Source organism: Epinephelus lanceolatus, chromosome 14 (assembly GCF_041903045.1).
Source record: "Epinephelus lanceolatus isolate andai-2023 chromosome 14, ASM4190304v1, whole genome shotgun sequence".
NCBI lineage: Eukaryota > Metazoa > Chordata > Actinopteri > Perciformes > Serranidae > Epinephelus > Epinephelus lanceolatus.
Window position 1 is genome coordinate 20915109 of NC_135747.1, and position 23242 is coordinate 20938350.

Sequence of the window (23242 nt, forward strand, 5' to 3'; positions counted from 1 at the left end):
GGCTGACAGTCCACATATCCTGAACCTGTTTTGTCTCATTCTACCTCAGCTTGAATTTTCCTTTATCTCACAGAACAATAACTTGTTTCATTTTGTGTGTAGTGTAACTTCCTGAACCTGCAGTTTAAGAGAGCGAGACTGAGAGTGATAGTGAGAGAAAAAGACACACAGCATGTCTTATTGACGAAATGCCTTCTGGTCTACCAAGACCTCTGTCAGAAGAGACAATGACATCTCGGCTCTGTCAAGGATCTCTGTTTGTGTAACCGCTACATGTCGAAATGATGAATGAACAAAGAAGCCACTGCTTTTCGATTGTGAGGGCTGATGTCAAAGCCTGCTGTGGAAACATCCACCACAGATGCTTTAGATATCTTAGAGAACATGGACATGCGAGGTTGTTACCAGTATCAGAGAAATACTGAAACAAATGTTTTAGGCATGACATCAAGTCTGTCTGTCAGTGACAACGAAGACTTCCAAACCTGCTAGTGCACAGTGGACAGCAGGTTTGGAAGGGTTAAAACCAGTGAGAGTGCCCAGCTGGCTTAGAGAGGGTGAGTGGGCAGAGCCTGGCATGGTGCCCAGCCCCGGTGCTCACAGCCAGCTCTGCCCCGCCCCGCCTGCCCTGCCCCGCCACGGGCAGCCTTCACTATGCCACACAAGAACATGGGACTCCTCCAAAACCTCACCCTGTAACCAGAGCGCACGGACGCAGGCAGAGAGAAAAAGTGACAGGCAGACAGGAAGTTGGACAGAGACAGGGAGAGCAACTAAGATGGGGAAAGATACACGAGTGAGCTGGCTCTCTGGAATCTTTGATCATACTGTGCAAATCTAGCGTTTGGCGAACTGAAGATGGGAAGACGAGGAAATGCTGCGCTGGTGTCTGTTATGGTACAGATGAAGTGGGCTGTTTTACGGCAGCATCTGGGAAACTCTGAGTGGAGTAATTTCTCTGCTGGGCTCTCTTTTAGCACCTGTCATGACTACAGTGGGTGGTAGTTGGTCTTGGCTGCTTTGACACGCAGAGACACCGTGTGTGTGCATGTGTGTGTGAGTATTTGTGCGTGTTTGTCCCTGTGTGTGCACGTCGACTACTCCTGCATGTGTGTGTGTGTGTGTGTGTGGACAGCGAAAAATTCGTAGGGCTGACTACCCTGCAGACACACACACACACAGACACACACGTACTCCATCAGACAGTGCAAAAGCCTCACCACAGGCGCCTGCAGTGTCCTCCCTCATTACCACGATGCACCTCCCCAAAACAGACGCACAAGCAAACACGTTCAGGCATAAACACACACACACACACACACACACACACACACATATGGACACATTACTACTGGACGTCTGCCATGTCTGCCCACTTCAATCCATACGCTGAGGCCAAGGGGACCCGTGGCAATACACAGTGCTTATTATAGAGGCTGCAAGTAATTCAAACGCTGCTCTCCCTGGGTCAGACTTATAAGACACACATGTGCGCACACAGACAAGATGATAAAGGCTGATTTATATCCAGAGATGGGTTATGTTTAGATAATGGGTGTGTGGGTTGATGGTAATGAGGAAGTCAAGTCACACAGGGAGACTTGACTCACTGGGAGGTCTGCTTGTGTGCGTGCACGTTGCTAAATAGACACATGTGCATTGAACAGTTGTGATGATGAGCTGTGCAGAAGAAAAAAATCAGGCAGGAGAAGAGTTCTGTACCTTGTTCCACGTTTTCTACAGTACCATACTGAGCTAGAAGGCCATCCAAAACCTGAGGGAGGAATGAGAGCGTGGGTTAGAGACACACCTACGGCCACAAACGCAAGAACACACACGGATACAGACACAAACACACACACACACACACACACACACACACACATACACACACACACACACACGCTTGATGCTCTTGGTGCTTATTTGGGCCAGTGATCTTATTCCCAACTTGTCAAATATCGGCGCTTGGTCAGTGGTCATCAAACTATGATACTCTGGTATGCCTCCAGCGTCAGTTTTGAACGCTCAAGGAGAGCGTATCAATTTACACTCTTTAATAATAATAATACATTTTTATTTACAGAGCACTTTTCATAGTGCTCAAAGACTCTTGAACACTTGAACTGGGACAGGTAGGTGCATCCTCAAATGTGTTTGGGGAGAGAGTTCCAGTGGGAGGGGGCAGCTATGGAGAAGGCTCTGTCACCCCCAGTGGTGGAATCAGGAGGTTGGCATCAGAGGAGCAGAGACTGCGGGAAGGAGTGTGATGGTGGAGCAGGTTGGTGAGGTAGGAGGAAGCCTGGTTATGGAGGGCTTCATGAGTGAAGAGAAGGACTTTGAATTGGAGGTTCTGGGGGACAGGGGTGATCTGATCGTGGGAGCAGGAATGGGTGAGCAGATGGGCAGCAGAGTTCTGGGTGAACTGGAGTTTATTTAGGGGCTTTGGATGATGTACTATAAAGAATGCTGTTACAGCAGTCAGTACAGTAGTTACATGCATAGTGTCTTCTCAATAAACTTCTGTTTTTACAGGAAATGTACAGTTTTTCCTTTTCATTAAATGCATACAGTCTCCTTTCAGAATAAACTTATAGCAGAAGTAAAACACTTCTCTTGTAGGTTTGCTCCCTTTCATTTAGGCAACAAAAGCATGTGGTTATGTTTAGAAAAAGCATCATGGTTTGGCTGTGTTACTAATGTAATGTTACATCACATCACTAGTGCACATACTAGTACTCTAAGTTGTTATAATAACTCAGCTGACCTTTGGTTTCACACAGGACACAAACAGCGGTCTTCTTGGTGAAAGTCCAGAGTTTGTTTGACCCATCTATCTCCCTTTTCACCTGCCATGTGCAGACTTTATCAATGTCACACTGAATCGGTATCTGATGCCGAGGGCCACTGACCAGCTATGGTATTTGACTAACGATGGTATTTGATATGTTGGGAGTGAGACCAGTTGGACCTTCAGAGCCTCATTCATAATCCCATTGACATTTGTAATACATATTAATGATGTGTTTAGTTGATTGCCTGTGATTGGATGCCACTACACATGTTTCCTAGCAACCAGTTTACACAAACATAGGTTTTAAGGCCAGTTCAGACCAACGATTTACAACGAGACGAGTTGAAACCTGCCGGATCACACCAACGCCGCTAGATGAGATGGTGTTTCATCTCTATGCAAGAACTCTCTGTATTCCTGTTCTGATTTTTTAGCTTTTCGGGCTTATTTGCAGCTGAATATATTTTGTAGCTTCTTAAAATATGAATAAGGATAGTGATAGTGGGACACTGGCTACAGCTGCATTTGTAGTAGTGATGAAATGGCGAAAACAGAAACAAAACGAGCATCAGATGGACTGTATTCATAATAAATGCGCACACGATAATATGAATAACAAGCACCAATTACTCAGTCAATGAGAGTGTGTGTGGGGTGGGGGGGCATACGCACATACAGCGAGCAGCAGCAACGACCCACAGTCTGGCACCGAGACACAGTGTGGATGAAAACAGAGGGCTTGGTGGGGACAGAGCACCTGCCGCAGCAAGCGAACGTGCCGTCTGCGGTCATTTTGACTTGACCAGCGGACTTGACTATAATTGACTGTTGAAAGACGTGATGTGCTTATATATATTAAATTCTAAAACCACCTGCCGGCGATTTGATCAGCTGGGTTGCAGGTGACCCCATCACCCGGCTTGAGTTGAGCTCTGACTGGCCAGTTCACACCGCTGCAACTTTTCTCAATATTTTCTCAAATATTTAGTCTGAACTGGACTTTACTAGCTGAGACATTCCACAGGTTTGTAATGGTGAGACCTGAGACTTAGTTAATCAGTTTGAAACAAGCTTGTAGTTACTACTTTTTTAATGGACTACTTTTTCAATGAAGGTACAATCTGTAATCCAAATGTGACGTTCAGAGCACAAGACTGGAATTTGCTATACTTCCCAAAATGAGTGACAGATATTTGAATACACCCACAATACACAAAAATTATACTAAATTATTCGTGTTTTCTGGTGCTGTTAAAAAGTTCTTCACATTAGAATTGTAATATTGCCAAGCTGTAAAACTGGCAGAGTTTCACAGTCAAACTGCTCACTTACTGGGTATACAATACAGAATACCTAATAATAGACAGACAATTGAAGTTTAAATCAAATCGACTGCCAACCTCTTTTATTCTGTTATATTGCAAATATTGGTCTAAAATACAGACCACAATGATTGTGTTATATGTTAGATTGACAAACAGAGACTTACAGGTCTATCTAATTATCTGTTAAGTTCTGGCTGGAGATCTTAAATTAAGCTGGGTTTACTCCTCCTTTTCTACCACCACATATACAGTACAGGCCAAAAGTTTGGACACACCTTCTCATTCAATGCGTTTTCTTTATTTTCATGACTATTTACATTGTAGATTCTCACTGAAGGCATCAAAACTATGAATGAACACATGTGGAGTTATGTACTTAACAAAAAAAGGTGAAATAACTGAAAACATGTTTTATATTCTAGTTTCTTCAAAATAGCCACCCTTTGCTCTGATTACTGCTTTGCACACTCTTGGCATTCTCTCCATGAGCTTCAAGAGGTAGTCACCTGAAATGGTTTCCACTTCACAGGTGTGCCTTATCAGGGTTAATTAGTGGAATTTCTTGCTTTATCAATGGGGTTGGGACCATCAGTTGTGTTGTGCAGAAGTCAGGTTAATACACAGCCGACAGCCCTATTGGACAACTGTTAAAATTCATATTATGGCAAGAACCAATAAGCTAACTAAAGAAAAACGAGTGGCCATCATTACTTTAAGAAATGAAGGTCAGTCAGTCCGGAAAATTGCAAAAACTTTAAATGTGTCCCCAAGTGGAGTCGCAAAAACCATCAAGCGCTACAACGAAACTGGCACACATGAGGACCGACCCAGGAAAGGAAGACCAAGAGTCACCTCTGCTTCTGAGGATAAGTTCATCCGAGTCACCAGCCTCAGAAATGGCAAGTTAACAGCAGCTCAGATCAGAGACCAGATGAATGCCACACAGAGTTCTAGCAGCAGACCCATCTCTAGAACAACTGTTAAGAGGAGACTGCGCCAATCAGGCCTTCATGGTCAAATAGCTGCTAGGAAACCACTGCTAAGGAGAGGCAACAAGCAGAAGAGATTTGTTTGGGCCAAGAAACACAAGGAATGGACATTAGACCAGTGGAAATCTGTGCTTTGGTCTGATGAGTCCAAATTTGAGATCTTTGGTTCCAACCGCCGTGTCTTTGTGAGACGCAGAAAAGGTGAACGGATGGATTCCACATGCCTGGTTCCCACTGTGAAGCATGGAGGAGGAGGTGTGATGGTGTGGGGGTGTTTTGCTGGTGACACTGTTGGGGATTTATTCAAAATTGAAGGCACACTGAACCAGCATGGCTACCACAGCATCCTGCAGCGACATGCCATCCCATCCGGTTTGCGTTTAGTTGGACGATCATTTATTTTTCAACAGGACAATGACCCCAAACACACCTCCAGGCTGTGTAAGGGCTATTTGACCAACAAGGAGAGTGATGGAATGCTGCGGCAGATGACCTGGCCTCCACGGTCACCGGACCTGAACCCAATCGAGATGGTTTGGGGTGAGCTGGACCGCAGAGTGAAGGCAAAGGGGCCAACAAGTGCTAAACACCTCTGGGAACTCCTTCAAGACTGTTGGAAAACCATTTCAGGTGACTACCTCTTGAAGCTCATGGAGAGAATTCCAAGAGTGTGCAAAGCAGTAATCAGAGCAAAGGGTGGCTATTTTGAAGAAACTAGAATATAAAACATGTTTTCAGTTATTTCACCTTTTTTTGTTAAGTACATAACTCCACATGTGTTCATTCATAGTTTTGATGCCTTCAGTGAGAATCTACAATGTAAATAGTCATGAAAATAAAGAAAACGCATTGAATGAGAAGGTGTGTCCAAACTTTTGGCCTGTACTGTACACACACATACAGTGCGTATGTAAGGCATAATGTATCGCAAGTGGGTCATTATTGCCAAATAACCCTGATGAGGTGATGCAGGATGAGAGAAAGATGAAGGGTCTTTTTCTTGCAATAATGACCGCTGTCCATTATCCTGCTTACTAATTAAATCAATAATTTGACACAAAATAGTGATTTGAAAATTATTTTATTGCTTATATTGCTGAGCATCTATGATCAGGAGTACAGCAAACCATAGCAGCAGTCTGTTATTGTCATTCAGAGGTCTGAAATAAGAAATTACAGACTGTAGAATACCATGATTGACCAATCAGTGTCGAGTATTCAACAAAGACACATAATATACATCTTACTATATAATGACGAAAACTCTGTCTGTGGGTGTGTCTGTCTGTGTCACTGTTCCACGTTTTTCTCCTCACTGACTTGGTCAATCCATGTGAAATTTGGCACAGTGGTAGAGGGTCATGGGAGGATGCGAATGAAGCAATATTACTTTGAATGGGCATATCTCATGCCCCATATGTCATAGAGACATGAAACTTTGCACAGAGATGCCTCTCCTCATGAGGAACAAATTTGCCTCAAGAACCCATAACTTCCGGTTATATAGATTTTCCGCCATTTTGAATTTTTTGAAAAACACTTAAAATCGATCTCTTTCTAGGAAGTTTGACCGATCCGCATGAAACTGGGTGAACATAATCTAGGGACCAATATCTAAAGTTCCCTCTTGGCAAAAGTTGGAAAACTTACTAAAACTGAGCTTCTGTAAGGCAATGAATATTGCGGAGGGCGTGGCTCATCACATAAAGGTGTATAACATCTCAGGGGTTTCACCAATCACCACTTAACTTTGTAGGCATATGACCACACATAATCTGAGGGGACCCCCTCCATTATTGACCCCATCAAACAAAATGGGGGCGCTAGAGAGCTAATTTCTTATCTAGGCGTAACTGCCATATCGAGTTTTACTAAACTTGGTAGATATGTAGAACAGGACGCCTCAAGGTGACTGAAGAAATTTAGCTCTAATTGGCAACTGGGTGGCGCTATAACAACAGAAAATGGCTAAAATAAGACCGATCGCTGTGGCTCCCCCTGTGGCCAAATGTTTGTTTGTTTTTTCTAATTTTTGGTATGACTAAGTCATGTTATGGTATGCTGTACATAATCACGGAAACTGTCAGTGTGTCATTCTGTCAGTCAGTCATTCTGTCTGTCCCACGTTTTTCTACTCACTGACATGGTCAATCTATGTGAAACTGCACATAGGCATTGAGGATTGGCATAGGTAGAAGGTAACAAAACTACCTGTGGGTATGGACTAGTATCATATTATGTATGTGTATATATTCATGCATATATTAATGAGCTATCGTCAGTTTGGTTTTGACCTTTCCTTGGTTGCACTGAAAAGTTAAGTGTAAAAAAAGAGATGTGGCAATGTTTTATACCAGTGCAACAAACACAGAGAGTGATGGTCCACTTGTGTCGATATTGATGTGTTGATTCTTTTAAATTTCTTCGTAGTCTGAGAAGTTTTGGAAGTTTTCTACAAGTGTGAAGATATATAGCAACCCTGAGACACAGGAGAGTCGTCAGGCATGACGACAGAGACACTCACACAGAGAAAAACAACTTGGACCCCGACAAGGTCACAGATGTTGATGCACAGACACGTTGTCATCTACACAGTAACAAACACTGGCATAAATATAAGCACACATGCACACAAATACTCAAGTCTACAGAGAAATACAGTATAACAGCTGATGACTCATGGTCCGGAGACTGGTTTATGTGCTACCTGGTGCTTCAACTGGACATCACACAGACACACACAGACATACACACACAGACATACACACACAGACAAACAACTGACCTCCCACTGTAGATGAGGGGGAATGTTCCGGATCTGGATCTTCCGACTCCTGCAGAGATGAGAGACACAGACGGAGTGGATTTAACAGACCTGAACCACACACTCGCACACTTGAGAGTTACAGTCCTCTGTCGTGTTTACAGAACAGCCAAACTTCACCCAAATACACACATTCAACAGCTGAGAAGCGGAGACATTTGCGGTGACGAGGGCAGGTATGCAGAGTCAGAGCTGAATACTGTGTGTAATCTAACAGTCTTCTTAAGTTTCTGAAACACCCACGGCTCATTAGACAGTATCACAAATCAAGGGATGATCACAGAGCTGCTGAAGGATACGTAGGTGTGTAGGTGAAGACGTTTATTAGACGGCGGCTAGTGACTCTCAGTAACACCCTCCTACGAGTGCTATTCTTATTCTACTCTCACTACGAGACGTGGATGTGACACAAAAGACGACTGTAGTTTGACAACAATAACATCATTTGAATTTCAATCCAAGATGCTCTGATTAGAGATTAGCACCGTGTTTTCTATCATTTGTCCCCTACTTGTTTGTAATTTAACAAAGCTGTTTTTGTTTGAGATTTGTCCTGGAGGAAGGAGGTGACAAAATCAAGTAGAGGACACACAAATTCAGAGACATGATCAGTGGGAAGATGAAGTCACAGGTGGCTGGACTGTAATTTTAGAAAAGAGAACAAAAGAAACAAAAAAACTGTTCTAACAAATGAATTTCTTGAAAATTCTCCATTTCTATTTTTTTGCTGCTTGTCAACTTTGTGAATCTGATTTGTGATTAACAATAAAGAACCCTGAGTGTGAACAGACAAAAGTACAAATGGGACACACAGCGTCCCTCTCTGCCCGGTCATTTTGGGATCCAGAGCTTCCACACAGCCTTCCACTCTCCCTCCAGTGAGCGTGTCAGCTCAAACAGCACAGCCACACAAACCGCCCGGTGACCACAGGCTGTTAACAACTACATTAACGTGAGAGAGTCCAGCTCTGCAATGAGAGCCGCTGATTTAAAAAGCAGAGAGGCTGGTGGAGAAAAAGCCACACCGCTGAGCAACCGTATCCCCCAAAAAATCATTTAGGGACAAATAGGAGGCATTACAGGAGCGAGAGTGGGGGGGACGGAGGCACGGGGACAAAGTGGGGGAGGAAAGGTAAGTGATAACGAGAGGTGGATCAGAATTCAGGAGGATTCTTCATGGGAGACGTAAACGCACAGATGCAGGCAGATAACACCCACACACACAGAGTTCATTCCTGTGCTCACACACTAACACACATTTCTCCGTCTAGGTTTTACATCTTTCTCTCCGAACACGTCCGAAAAGACCACAGGTCAGAATTTCCTGTCAGCAGCGAGGAGAGGACGAGAGGACCGAGCCGGCAGCTGGACATGAATGAATGACTCTTTCTGATTGTGCTGCTCCAGGAAGGAAAAAAAACCGAAGGAGAGAAACACAGCGTCACAGGGATTTAGGACAGCCCTCTCGTCTCCTCTCCTCTCTTCATCCACCCATCTGAACTTTAAACACTATTGTTAAAAAACTGAGGAGTAAACGAATGGACTGCTATTATTGACTAAAATGTAAGTAAGACACGAACAGTGGAAACTGTTTGCCCTCCAATAAAAATAATGGCTGAGCTTTCCCACTTTGGAACTGCAGAGTGGCGATTACAGTCTCAGAGGCACAGATTCAGACAGCCAGGTTTTCATATATCACATATACAGTGGTGCCACCAGAAATTTTTCATAGCGGTCGCCAAATGGGGCCACTGAAAATCTTGGGGTGGCACACCGAAATCAAAAGCCATAACTAAATTTCAGGACTTCACCTAGGCTAGTTGAAAACTATGTCAACATGAGAGTTAAGGAATTTAATACTGATATACTTTGGTTTCTTATTTTACATTACATGTTTCTAATTCTCATTAATTGGGTGGGTAATTGTAACAGGGGTCCATGCCCCCCTTTGACCCCTCTTGGGGGCACCACTGCATATCTAAGGAACCAATCCGGCCAACTTGCAGGGAGAAACCAGGTGTACCTATGCATCAGTATTTTGCATTTTACACAATTCATGTTCACTCGACTTGCCAGAGCTCGTGATCGGGAATGAAGTTTATCCAACATTAGCAACACATTATCATCTGTTTAATAACACTGTAGTCAGGCCAAAGGCTACTGTTATTTATTACTGTTATATTTATAGAGAACAATGAGCTGAGTCGAAACGAAGGTAAGCAGATGTGCTCAAGCTGCAGGTGAGTGAATGAGGGGTGGGTGGACACAGAGACAGGGATTAATTTGCATGTACATAGCACCAAACATACTAAATGAGACAAAGGTGTTACATACAAGCCGTTTCAGGGCAGGTAGAGATTTTTTTTTTAATGGAAAAACTTTTAAAGGCATGTGTCCACATAGCCTTTTTTTTGCGGAAGTGGAAAGTCTCTGAACTTTTCAGAAAAGCGCTGGTGTTGTCACAGATCCTTTCCTGTTTATACTGAGCTGTACTTTGATAAATACAACAGCAGAAAAAAAATTTGTGAAGTCTGTTTTTTTCCTCTGTTATGTGCCTCCTTCAACAGAAACAGTGACAGCGGACACAAAAGCCCAGAAACAGAAACAAAACCTGACAATCCCCAGCGTGTCCAACCACACGGTGGCCTGCAAGCTTTCTGTCACTGAAGGCGGTTTAAAGCGAGTGGCTCGATGAAAGATCTCTCTTGGCAACCGGTGCCCAAACACGGGGTAAACCGATAAAAATCACCCTGTGCCACTAAAACACATCACCTTTTTCCAGCGTAGTAAACAACCTCCTGCAGTCCAAAAGCAGCCAATAGCTGAAAAGCGTTTCAGGCCAACTCCAAACCTCAAAACAGCCCCAAACGCTGGCATCCCCAAGCTGCCCAATATGGAAACTAAAAGCTCCTTTCATTCAGCATCGTCTGCTTAAATAGCCCCGTGGATTCTGAGGGCCCAGCTCTCTATTGTGTTTTTGCTAATTGATTTGCCAACTGTAACCTTGATGTAATGTTACACTACATGACGCTGAACAGCAGCACTGTGATGCTGTCCTCTGTGCTCTTTAAGGTTAATAAGCATGCTAGTGGATTCGCTGTAAGGTGAGCTGAACTCCTGAAGGACAGATACAAACTAGGTTTTCTTTATCATTATTGTCCCACTGTGTTTACATCAGCAAGACTTCCCTTTCTTCAATTTCTTTTCTGTAGTTTGCACATGTTTTAAAGGCCACTTGCTTGTCTGTCATGCTGAAATATGCAGGGGTAGCTCCCTGAATGGACATCTCTCGGAAAAAGTGACAGTGTCTCCCGACAGTTCTTCAAGGTCTCATTTTCAGCGTGCCTGTGGCCTCTGGCTAACCATAAGATCACTGCTTTCTGTCAGTCTGTCTGTCTCCAGGGCAGGGAGAGGCCCACGATACGTGCCACCCTGCAACATATACTATTGTGTGTCTGCAGTGTTTATGTCTATAGCTACAGACAGCAACTGTATGTCCCCAGGTTATATGTGTTGCTTTATAATCCACTGGTATCATATGAGGCAGCAGGCCTCTGCTAATATCTGTTTGTTTGCAGTCAAGGTGAACCCAGCGCCCTTTCTCAGCTCCTCCTTTCCCTAAGTCCAAAATGAGCTGCAGTAGAAGATACAGACTGAAGTCAATGGTTACTTAATGTTTGTTGAATGTGACCAAGCTGTCTGCTGTTGGTTTGGAGCAGCCTGCCAGCAGGAAAAAAATAAAAAAAGAAAGCCTCTCAATTTCGTCCTTTAAATATCTGAGGGTGGCCATGTTCATTTGAAAAGCTAATATTTACTGCACCCACCTGCACGAGGTAAGGAACCGTGTCTGCGAACACGCGTGCATACTAATACACACACATGTGTGCAGAGCAGTCGAAGGAATTTTAACCTCTGAGAGGGCGGGTGGACAGAGAGGTGAGAAAGAGGGTATTCATCCCTCGCCAGAGGTTTGCAGTGTTCCTAAAGATGATAGTCTGATCATCATCATTATACATTTAAACACTATTTTTTCATTTCTATCTTTTTCTTGTTTTTTAACCTGTTTTTTTTTTTTGTTGTTTTTTTTTTTACCTTTTGATCACTTTTGTGTCTCGAGGCCAAAGAGGCTCAGCTGGCCTGCGTACGTTGTTGTAACTAGGTTTAAAAAGCTGTAAAGAATAGAGCTGCTATGATGAGCTGTTTAATCCATTTATTGATTGTCAAAAAATTAATCAGCAACTATCAGAGGTGGGCTGGCAAGAAAAAGCAGCCCAGGAATTTGCTGTCAAACAGCCTCAAGATGATACACCGAATTTACAGTTATGCATCATGATTGTTGATCAATGATTCATTAATTACAAAAAAAGAGAAGAAAATCTGTTCATTTGTATTGTTTGTGACAGGCTAATACACAAAACAATGACACTCATTTTCCAAGGTTTTCCTCCCCACGTTTGTGTGTACAGAAAGCAAAAACTCAAAGTAAAAATTAATGTGTTGATGACTGGACACCTAATTTGACTTAACAGACCTATTTTTTTTCCAGTATTATTTGAAATATTGCAAAATACACAACTAAATTAGAACCACAGCCCAGGTGTCCAGAAGTAATCTGATCAGATTTTGATCAGGTAGGATCAAATTTTGAAAATGGGCTGTTTAAATCAAATTAGATCACGTGATCCACTCTTTGTTCTGGATCAAACTTTTAATGTATGTTGTTCAAATTTTTTTTTAGCAGGACTTTTATACCTTTACTAAAATAATCGGGATTATCCTGATCGCAGCAGAAGGGCGGATTCAGGGTGGATTCCAGGGGCAAAATTTAATATAGCTTTTAAATTTGTCAAATATATATATACATTTATAAATATTTTGTACTTGAATTGTGTAATAGTCGCTGTCTTTTGAATTACATGGTTAAAGGAAACTGGTCAAAACACAATACACAAATTATAGCAACTGGATGCCAGACAGCTAAAAGACTGATAGCAACAAACTGGAAAGAGGGACTGTGGCTTCAATCATTTCCGGAGATGATCTCCATGGAGGGAGCAGCTTCTAACCTTTCGGAAGTTTATAGTAAGGAACAGCAGCTGTGGAAGGTCAAACTGGATACTATTCATAAAATACATACTTTTCCCAGAGTCTTGAGACGGACTCAATGGTCCAATAATCCTTTCTATTTTGTTTAGTTTATCCTGTAGATCCACAACTCACTAAGACACACATAAACCCTCTGTAATCACTACCCCTTTGTTCTGTGTTTTTTTTCTTTGCCTTTCTTTTCTTACCTGGTTTAAGTACCTTTGCATATATAAGGTTTAAGTATGCTATCTTTTTGTTCTGTATGTTGAGAAAATCAGTAAAAATTCAAGTCAAGTCAAGAGTTGTGTAACAGTGACTGTGATACGGTCGATTAAGTAGACATTAGCCCACCTGCTACGCCTTTCAGTACAGTAAAAAGAAAAAAAACATGCCCCCATAAAATAATGGCCCAAGCAACTGTCAAAATCAAACAAAAATTTACGTTATAATCTCAAAGATTTCTGTTTTGGTCTCTTAGGCTGCATCCATGGCGATAAGTGGTAAGTGCCATGTATTTGTTGGCAGACTGCCTCCACTGTGATATGCAGACCCATTTAGAGCGCTGGTAATCTGGATGATTATTTAATCGTTGAGTTCAAAACCTGGTAGTTCAGGTTCTCAAAGGTGAGAATTGTTGCTTTTCTTGCTCTTACATTAAAGCAAAATTGATGTCTTTGGGTGTGAATTGTTGGTTGGATAAAACAAAGCATTTGATGATGTTGCTTTGGGCTGCAGGATATTGTGAAGGCCTTTATTTCACTGTTTTCTAATGTTTTATAGTTCAAACACTTAATGAAGATTGAAATTAAAAGCAGATTAATTGATAAAATAATTGTTAGCTGCAGCTCTATAGTAAGGAACAACACCCTCTCCATCTGAACTACCACCTTTCCATTTTCTATGTCCTAAAGAAAAGTGTTTTGATCCATTTCAGCTTTAACTAGCGTCCAGGGTACATGAGTCACAACAGAGCTGCATGTGGACAGAGATGATTGAATAAAGAGCATGTATCTGCCTTTGAAATTAAACTCTCTTTGGTGGAAGCAAAGAAAAGCGGTGGGACAAGACGTCAACAGCTGAGGACAGTCCACCACAAATGATAGACATAAAACATAACACAATCTGAAATATAGGAGGCATTTACAAAATACTGTGAGTCAAAGGTTTGGGGAGATTATGATCTATTACATCTAGACTACAAACGACCACATATGACAGATTGTTATCATGTGACCTACACTTGTGCCCCACAGTGGAAGATGCACTGAGTGAGCAATAATATAAAAATACACTTTGCAACTAAAAATCCTGCATTAAAATCTTCCTGGCAGCAAAATGTAGCCATGTGATGACACCTGTGTCAGCTTCATTCGCTGAAGAAGACCATGAGATGTGGTTAAAACCTCTGAAAGACTTATGAATGAATATTTGAGGGGAAACTATTCTGTTACACAGACGCTTCCCTTAATGTAAAGGATTAATTTGGAGTGATACTAGAGACACTGGAGTGCTTTTAAAGGTTTCTGTTTTATTTTAATTAAAGCTGGAGTGCAGAACTTTTGTCTCGCCCCCTCCGGCAGCCAGACTAATTATACAAACACTGTCTATGTGTGCTTATAACATATGCCTGCAGGGGAGCCTAACGCATCTCCCCTGCCCCCTGGAGCACTCTCCTCAAGTCTCCGTTTTTTATAAGGTTTACTATGCATGATGTCAGTTACTTTTTGTAAACATGCTCGCCAGTGAAAGTGACAGTAAGAGCCAACCCCAGATACACTCTCCTTTGCTATTTCACCTCACTATATTTGTCTTTTTTTTTTTACCTGCTGCTTATGGCACCTGGTCACTACCACTTTACCTCACCTGGGTGCTGTGGGGGTACACACCCATAAATGTCCCGAATATAGAAAATAGAAGAAAATCAGACAAATACACCACCACACACTGAGAGTGTGTCATAAGTGATGACTGAGAAGGATTACTTCTGTATGAGTCTTTACATTGTTTCTAGGAAAATGTTGCCTAAGCAGGGTTGGGCCGAATATTTGGTGAGTATCATCACAGTAAAATGTGTCAATATCCGTACTGTGGCGAAGGCACGGCTCATTTTGGCGTTCAGTTCTTACTCTTGTGATCAAAAATGACCTGAAGCTCAATCCTGAGCTTGTTCTGTAAATAATTATCTGATAAATAATAAATATAGCAACTTCTGATCAATCTACATCAATTTCAGGCTTAAAATAACAACAAAAAATGCACCCATTCTGAGTACAGATATAGATACAGATAATTTAGTTGGTTGGACAGATAAAAATACAGATAAATAGCCATTGTACAGGTGTTGCAAAATGAACTGGACAACCTCCCTGCTGCATCCGTTTCCATGGGGATATCAGGAATTGTATTCTGAGATTCATCAAAAGTTGGAGAGGACTCTGGCGAGGGAAGGAGAGAAGATGTGCTTCACGGGGAATAAGGACTGATGTGACTGCAGTGTGGAGCTGCCGTGTTCAAGAGGAGTGACCATGTGGCCATCTTGTTGGGGTCGGGCTGTGTGGACAGTTAAATCACTCCACATCCAGAAGCACTGACAAAAATGAAGCAGCAGCCATGGGACTAAATTAAAGTGCACAAGTTAAATGAGCGGTGGGATCACATTTCAGTGGAGTTTTACTTTGTATAATTTCATGTGACAAATAAATAAATAATTGATTGATTGATTGATTGATTGATTGGTTGATTGATTGATTGATCCCTAAGGCATAATATATCTTTCACTTCAATCTTTCCTCTAAACTCCAAGTTTGTTTTATATCTGGAGCATCTACTCCAGAGACTTTTCTTGGATGTTTCTTAAAATTTTCACCACAGTTTCCACCGTATTCCTGCTATGGTCTCTCCTCCTTTCCTTTTTTTATATATCCTAACTTCAAAGTGTCACCATATTGTCAAAAGAAAACATCAGAATCACACACATATAAATGAAAAGCATTTGCCAAACAGAATGGACAACAAAAATGAAACAAATTTGACATTAAATGAATGAATTAAGCCCATTCTTCCTAACCCCTTTAGCGCTGCATGGTAAAGCACATGACTTCCAGTGTGCCAGTGTGGGAACGTCTCCACAGACACCCGACACAGAACTCTGGTATACTGCAAAATATAGAGAGTTTTCCCTGGCGGCGATAGGCTTAATCGGCTTTGTGTGAACTCATGTGGCAAGGCCTTTTAAATAAAATAGTGCAATAAAAGGTGCACGCAGATTAATAACCGGTATGACCTTTAAAATCTCAAGTATAAAGGAGAAGAAAGATAATTTTCTTTCTGTGTTCCAAATATGTGATATTGAAAAATCTCTTGCACATACATCAGCAGGACATAGTGGTTATTCAATTTGTCATAAACTCATGTGCTGTAAAATCACTCACGTCATTATGAACTGTGACACAAAATAGTCAAAGTGTCTTTTTTCAGATACCTTTTAAAGTTCCTTGGATGATGGCAAAACCTTTTTCCCTTTTTTTTTTTTTTTTTTAACAGAAACTCACGAGCGAATGATTAAACATTTCCTTCTCTGCTCAAGGTTTCTGTCTAATGAGGCCTTTAAAAGCCTTGTTTACCTTTCCCCTCCCGCCTCCGCGTGGATGCCCGTGCTGTCAGAGATCAGCTCACGAGGCATGCCGCCCTGTGCCCAGCGGGGAGGCTCTCTCTCTGGACGAATAAAAAGACATCCTAAATAGCCTTCAGTCCGGAGCATGCTGCCTCACAAACACTTTTGCGCACATAGTCACCTCTACTAGAAACCTCGCACCTAATTTTTTCTACATGGAAAGTTCACCTGACTGATAAAGTTTCTCCATTTAACTGTCATTTTTTTCCTCCTGTGTCCATTTAGCTGTCAGTGCTCTCACCGACTGATCCTCATCCTGATGTCCGATTAAAAACTGCCTTGCCGTTGTTTCACACCAATATAGGCACGCATTTAATGCCTAATGAGATTATTCATTCCTTGTGATAAAATGGTGAGCACTATCATCAGATCAGTCTTACGCAAGAGAATCAGAAATCTGTACTTTTCACCCCTCCCTCCTGACGAGGCATTTGCTCCCCACTTGATGACACAACAAAGACAGGAAGTCTCCATCGGTCCAGAAACAGTCCGATGAAAGACTTCATATTGCACACAAGATAATTGATGACTTTCAAAATGAAAGATGATCTGGCCTTCATCACAGCCATACCAGATAAAATAGGAAATGAAAACCTCTGCGGTCGTAAATCACACTGGAGGCGTGTGATTATGCACCTATTACACGATCATATTACAAATCCAGTCATATGCACTGTCTAAGCAACACTAATCCGCTTCTTTTATGTGTAATGGTCCCACATTTCTATGCTGAGTGCAGTATAATGTGATCATCTGACAATCGGCTACATTTACAGCTACATGTACATGTGTGTGAGCTCGCACAGCATCGGCATGGTAAAGACTGTAAGCTCTGAGCTGACAAATGCGTCAGCACTGCTATTATTCTTTTACATCTCACTGCAGCTGGCATCGATAAAAGGTCTAATTCATACTCGGCCTAGCAGTGAAGCAGCTCCATCCTATATGGGTCAGTTTGGGTGGGTTGGTCAAACAGTCTGGTGGTCCTTATACACCAACCACAGACTCGTCTAATCTGAATTAACCCAATTTCTAGCTTTGACCCTTAAGCTCTTAAGCGCCTAAATGCCCTGAAATCTCAGAGAGGAAGCAACAAGTCAACAATATTCAGGAGACCCTACTGCGTGGACGATGTCCCTTGGCTCTTCTTTTCAAACTCCGGCGGCACTCCCACTGTGTCCCACTCCCTGTTGCTGGATTAAGACAGAGCTCAGGCCATTTCTGTGTAGTGCTCCTAAGCACTTCTCTAAGGCCCATCCAATTGTTGTGGAGCAGAGATAACAGGATTTGTATGAGAGAAGTGTCTTTGCATTGTTGCTGTCCTTCAGCCACAAAGATGTGTTGCTATCTGTCCTCCAGAAGGACAAACACACCGAGGCAGTTCTTCAGCTCACATGTTGCACAGCAGGCTGTATGTAAAGGTGCATTATGTATACAGTATAAACTACAACACAAAACATCTTATTACGTAGCAGTCGAGCCATTTTTTCATCTTTGAAAGAACATCTGAATGTGTGTGTGTATGTGTGTGAGAGAGAGTGTGTAAAAAACATATTTTGCACTGTATTCTAGATCACGGTAATCTTCTGTTTTACATGTCTGTTATTTTCAATCATTTCCGAAATGTTTCCTGTAGAGAAATGTGCCATTTGGTATGAAAAGCAGCAGCATAAAGACAGTGTTTAATTTGTATACTTGTCAGTGCAGTCACAGCAGGTCTGCATGTAAAATTGGAAATTTGTCTTCAGGCAAGCAAACACTTCAGCATATATGAAGGGCAACATTTCCAATAACAAATTAATAATGAAATACCATTTTTACTTGAGCTTCAACTGAGCTTTACTTTTAAAGACATGCATATTTTCTCCCTAATTCCAGGGTCTTCAACAGCCGGTCCGTGACCCTGAGTAGGTCCTCAGGGTGACTGCAGAGGGGCCACCAAATTACCTCTGAATAATTTTTAAGTAAGATGTGTCTGAAATTAACACGAATCCAACATATTATTAATGAAGATAAACTGGCCTATTCATAAAACCTATTTAGTTTACTATACACAACATTAACGATAGGCTAGCTATTACCAATTAATCCCTGTGCAATCACGTAAGCTAGCAAACTCTAAACCACTGTGCTGCGCCTTTTTATTCCACATACTGGCCCAGTAGCTGTATTATTACTGGTATGTGAAGTGTATGGATATTCTTGTGGGCCACAATGGGTCATTTTGTTTTTTTAACGGGAGACCTCAGAAACCACCAACACAAGTGCAGAGGGTGAAGCTAAGGCACCAGGCTATACTACAACTGCTGGTAACAGCTACAGGCAAACAAGACTCGAAAATATTCTGATTTAGAATAAATTAATGTGGTCAGGGGTGCCTGCTCCGTCTCTCTTTGAGCAAAGGGGTCCCTGGCCTTAAAAAAACATTGTTGACCCCTGCTCTTAATTAATACCAAATTACTCTTTCCTGGAAAATTCTTGAAAATTATTCTGACATTAAAGATGGTTAAAATAAAGTGTTAGGAAAAAACTACAGACTGTTTCAGCTTGGATTGGTAGTCTACACCTCTGGGTATCCATCTCAACAATTCTTTCTTCTTGTCTTGCATTGCAAACAAGCTGCATGCTCACCAAAATGGCATAATTTATTATGAGTGCAAAGGATGTTATGGACAAGGACATTTTTTACAGTGTATTGGCCGACTGGGATATTCAGGCAGGGTTTTATTCCACCCACCGGAAGAAATACAGTGGAGAGCGGCTGAGGTTGCAGCTGAGAAGTAGAGGAGGGCACTGCCGGCTGGGCCCTCCAGAGCCTGAGCAGCCGAGAGCGAACAGCGACTGGTGGTGCTGTTGCTCAAATTGCACTCAAATGCCAACAGAAAGGGAATCATTCTGCTGCACTGGATTTCAGTGTGGGTGGTTTTGTTGGATGCTGTTGTCAACTACAAACCAGAAGGAGTCCATGTGTGCGTTACTGTGCATAAAAGTTTTGCTCTTCACTTGGACAGAGGTGTGCTGGAGACTGTTGCTGGACTATGGGACAAATGTATCGACAATTGGCTTTTTGTCATTTTAATTTGCTTCTGCCTTCGAAGAATGACAGAGTTGCTGCTCTGCTGTCAGGTGAGAGACAGTGTGATTCAGCATTTTAAATCTAACTCAGTGAATTAAAGGTTTATTTTGACCAAATCAGAGTTGGTGATTTTTGGAACAATGGACTAACTAATCGCGATGGTTTTATACAGTTTTATTTTGTTTCTGTTGAGTTTGAAAGAGGTGCTTGAACATATCAGCAGCCCCCTGTTGTTGGGCTAACTGTGGCCGGTGAGAAAATCACTGGAGACCTTCTTCAGGATCCCAAAAATAAACTGGAAAATAAAGAACCAAGGCCAGCAGGCTGAGAGGGCTGATGACCACTGAGCGAGTATTTTTGTCACCTAACGGCACACCAACAAAGTAATAGCTTGTGGCTGTGGTGGTGATGCACAGCCGTCAGGTACACGACAGGGCTAGTTTATTGCTGATAACAATAAACCACACGTCTTTTCTTTGTTCCCTGCACTATATGACTGACAGTGAGTCAAGTATCTTTGCCACAGGGAAGACTGGGGGCAATTCTCACAATTCTTGTTTTTGATGTACTTACTCAAAAACTTCTTTCATGTTTTAGATAGTTTTTATGTAAGTCACTTGCATCTGTGTTCTACTTCAAATGTTTTTACAAACAATGTTAGATTCACAATATTTATTGAAACACCAGAAGACAAATCTGCCCCCACATGAAGGGGCCATTGTATAAAAACCGGGGGCAATCGTAACAATATAATTAAGTAATACCTTCATATAAATACCAAGGACCACAATAACCTCTACAACCTTGAAAAAATTCACAGCAGAGCACGCGTGGTTCTGTCTTGTTTCTGACTGGTGCTTTTTGAAATGTTACAATTGGCCCCAGTCTCCCCTATTTTACTAGCAAACCCAATGGAAAATTTTGAAACAATTTTAAGGCCTAAAAACAAAGATAAGACATTAAAAAAGAGACTATTCTGAGACCAGCGATGGTTAGGGATACCTAGCGATTGATCGACTTCTCTCTTTCACATATGAACAAACTCATGTGCTCTCAGACTCGCGTGCATGTCTGCGCAAAAGGGTACAAGTCCACAGCTGTCCACCCACACGGAAAGTAAGTCTGAGCCTTCACACATACTCACAACGCCTGGATGTCTTCTCAGAAAGCTGAACAAGAGAAACCTGAACACGTATGTGTGTTAAATTTCGCTCGTGCATGAGCGAGATACCACATGCCTATGTATCTGTTTTTCAATGGAGATGAGTCAGGACGTTAAAAACTAATACAAATATTTGTTAACTTTTATTGAGTGAATTGTTGTTCAAAGTGCCACACATTTCAGTGGCATTTATAATCTTTTGGTTATTAACGATTTCAAATGGCTCTTATAAAATACGCACTATTTTTTTTGGACAATGTTAAATGTTACCGATGAAACTGTGCTCAGTTTGGACTGTTTTCCGAGGGTTTTCTTAATTTCGGTGCTTAACGTCGGGGAAATTAGCCGTTAAGAACATCCCTAGTGATGCAGAAACCTTGGACAAAAGAAAAAAAAAAATACAGGATTGCTGACCTATCATCACACTTAAAGTTGATATGGCTAACAACTTTAGCTGACAATTGCTGATTTATACATCCAGCACATAGTGAGCAACACTAGCATTTAATTAGAGCTGTATCTCAGGCAACTTGGTAAATATAAGTCCAATAATTGCTCACTTTTAGCTCTGCTTTCGGTCTCCACCAGCTCCTGAGCTATATATCTGGCTATCTGGCTACGTTTTCTAGCTAGCTGCTAACTTCAGCCCCTTCAGATGAAAACGACGCTGCTGAGAGCTGTGAGAGTCGACTAAAACAGTGAAGTTATGTTTTGTAAAACCAAAAAATGAGATGAAAGATGCTAAAAACTCTTGTCTTCATCTCTGCAAATGACACCTGTTACATGTCATCACTTGACCCACTGTTGAATGTAAAAAATATTAATTACAGCAGCTTTGACTGACTGTTATAATAATTTCCTGAATCAGTATAATAAAACAGTGTCATACCGGTTGTTTTTGAGAAAACCTTCAGAGACCGTTTGTAGGAAAATTGCTTATTTCTCCTTAAATTATAGAGAAACCCCTGAGAGAAAAAAAAATCAGGCAGTCCTTGGTTCATCTAAAAGAATATATATGCTGTACTAAAATGTCCAAAGTAATAATAAGTGTTACTGGTGACAGTTTCCTTCACGTACAGTCTCATTAAATCCTTTTATTCCTCCGGGCATTCATTTGCATTCATCAAGGATCTTTCCCCCAATCATCCTAAGTAAGAAAACACCCATTGTATGTGCTCTTCTTCATTGTTCCCTAACCACATATTTTTCACACTGATACTGCAGAGTGAACAAAGCTGCCACTCCACGGTGCTGCTAACCATCTCATCTCAGTGTGTAGCGTTCAGGTGCCTGCTTCTGTTTTCCCTCCCAGCCCTCGGCGGGTGAGAACTCATCAGAATTCAGCAGGCTTACCTGCCTGCCTGTTTCTCTTCACGCATTAGTTTTCTCTGTGGCACCGAGGCGGGGAGGCACAGGCCGAGAGGCAGGCAGGTAGGCACATGCCGTTCTGATGGAAGCCACAGCCTTCCTGTTGACATCTGTCTGCTTCTCACTGTTGACACTCACTCAGCTGCTTAATAGAAAGATGTAAATAAGGAGAGACTGCACGTTGCTCCTTCATCCATCACATGTGGTACAAAGTTCACCGACGAGGTCTATTGGTACGCAGGGAAATTTGAAGTAAATTAATATCTTGTATCAGGTAATGATTCAGTGTCACATGATGGGGATAATTACAAGTGACTCAAATTAGATTTTCAATGACTCAGGCGAAGCAAAACATTCATGTTTGAGATCCGCGCAGCGTGAGAGCCTGTTTACTCTGATTCAAACTGAATTATCGCTTATTATCAACTGTATCAACAGAGGCATTTGTAGGTGTTCTGATTGTCACTACACGTCAGCTCAAAGACATTCACACAACACAGTTTAAAAAATGAAGAAAATAACTATTTACATCAGATAAGACACACACACATTCTCATGGAGTGTCCAAAGCTATTTGCATACTGCAGCAGATATAAAATGATTTCCAGTTCTCAGGTGTAATCACTACAAATTAATTTCCAGTCAGTGCTAAAATGCCACGGGGAGCCCAGCTGACACAAAACAAATTTTCTCCCGTCACGCCTACTAAGCCAATGAAATGAGTATTTTAAAATGTTCCATTTGCCTGTCGCTGTGTCACAATGTATTTCTATTTAATTGAAAACTGTTTGCTCCAACGCGGCAACTGAAGCCCCTCAGTATATCTCAGAACATACATCCACATATTCTAAATCAACTCTGGGCATTTACATTTAGTGCAAAATGCATCTTGTCCCAAGTTTATCTCAATACATGTTCTGCTGAACCTTCTAACAACTACACG

At 41.8% G+C, this 23242-nt stretch overlaps 1 protein-coding gene across 3 annotated transcripts in view; it reads right to left on the minus strand.

Annotated features, from left to right (window-relative positions):
- The window catches only part of igf2bp2a (insulin-like growth factor 2 mRNA binding protein 2a), a 77112-nt gene that overhangs the window by 31300 nt on the left and 22570 nt on the right, over positions 1 to 23242 (minus strand). For all 3 annotated transcript variants that reach the window (XM_033617165.2, XM_033617164.2, XM_033617167.2), the window contains exons 3-4: positions 7894 to 7942; positions 1723 to 1774 (exon numbers count right to left, since the gene is read on the minus strand). In XM_033617165.2, the coding sequence (XP_033473056.1) occupies positions 1723 to 1774; positions 7894 to 7942 (101 nt within the window). The remainder of the gene's footprint in view (positions 1 to 1722; positions 1775 to 7893; positions 7943 to 23242) is intronic.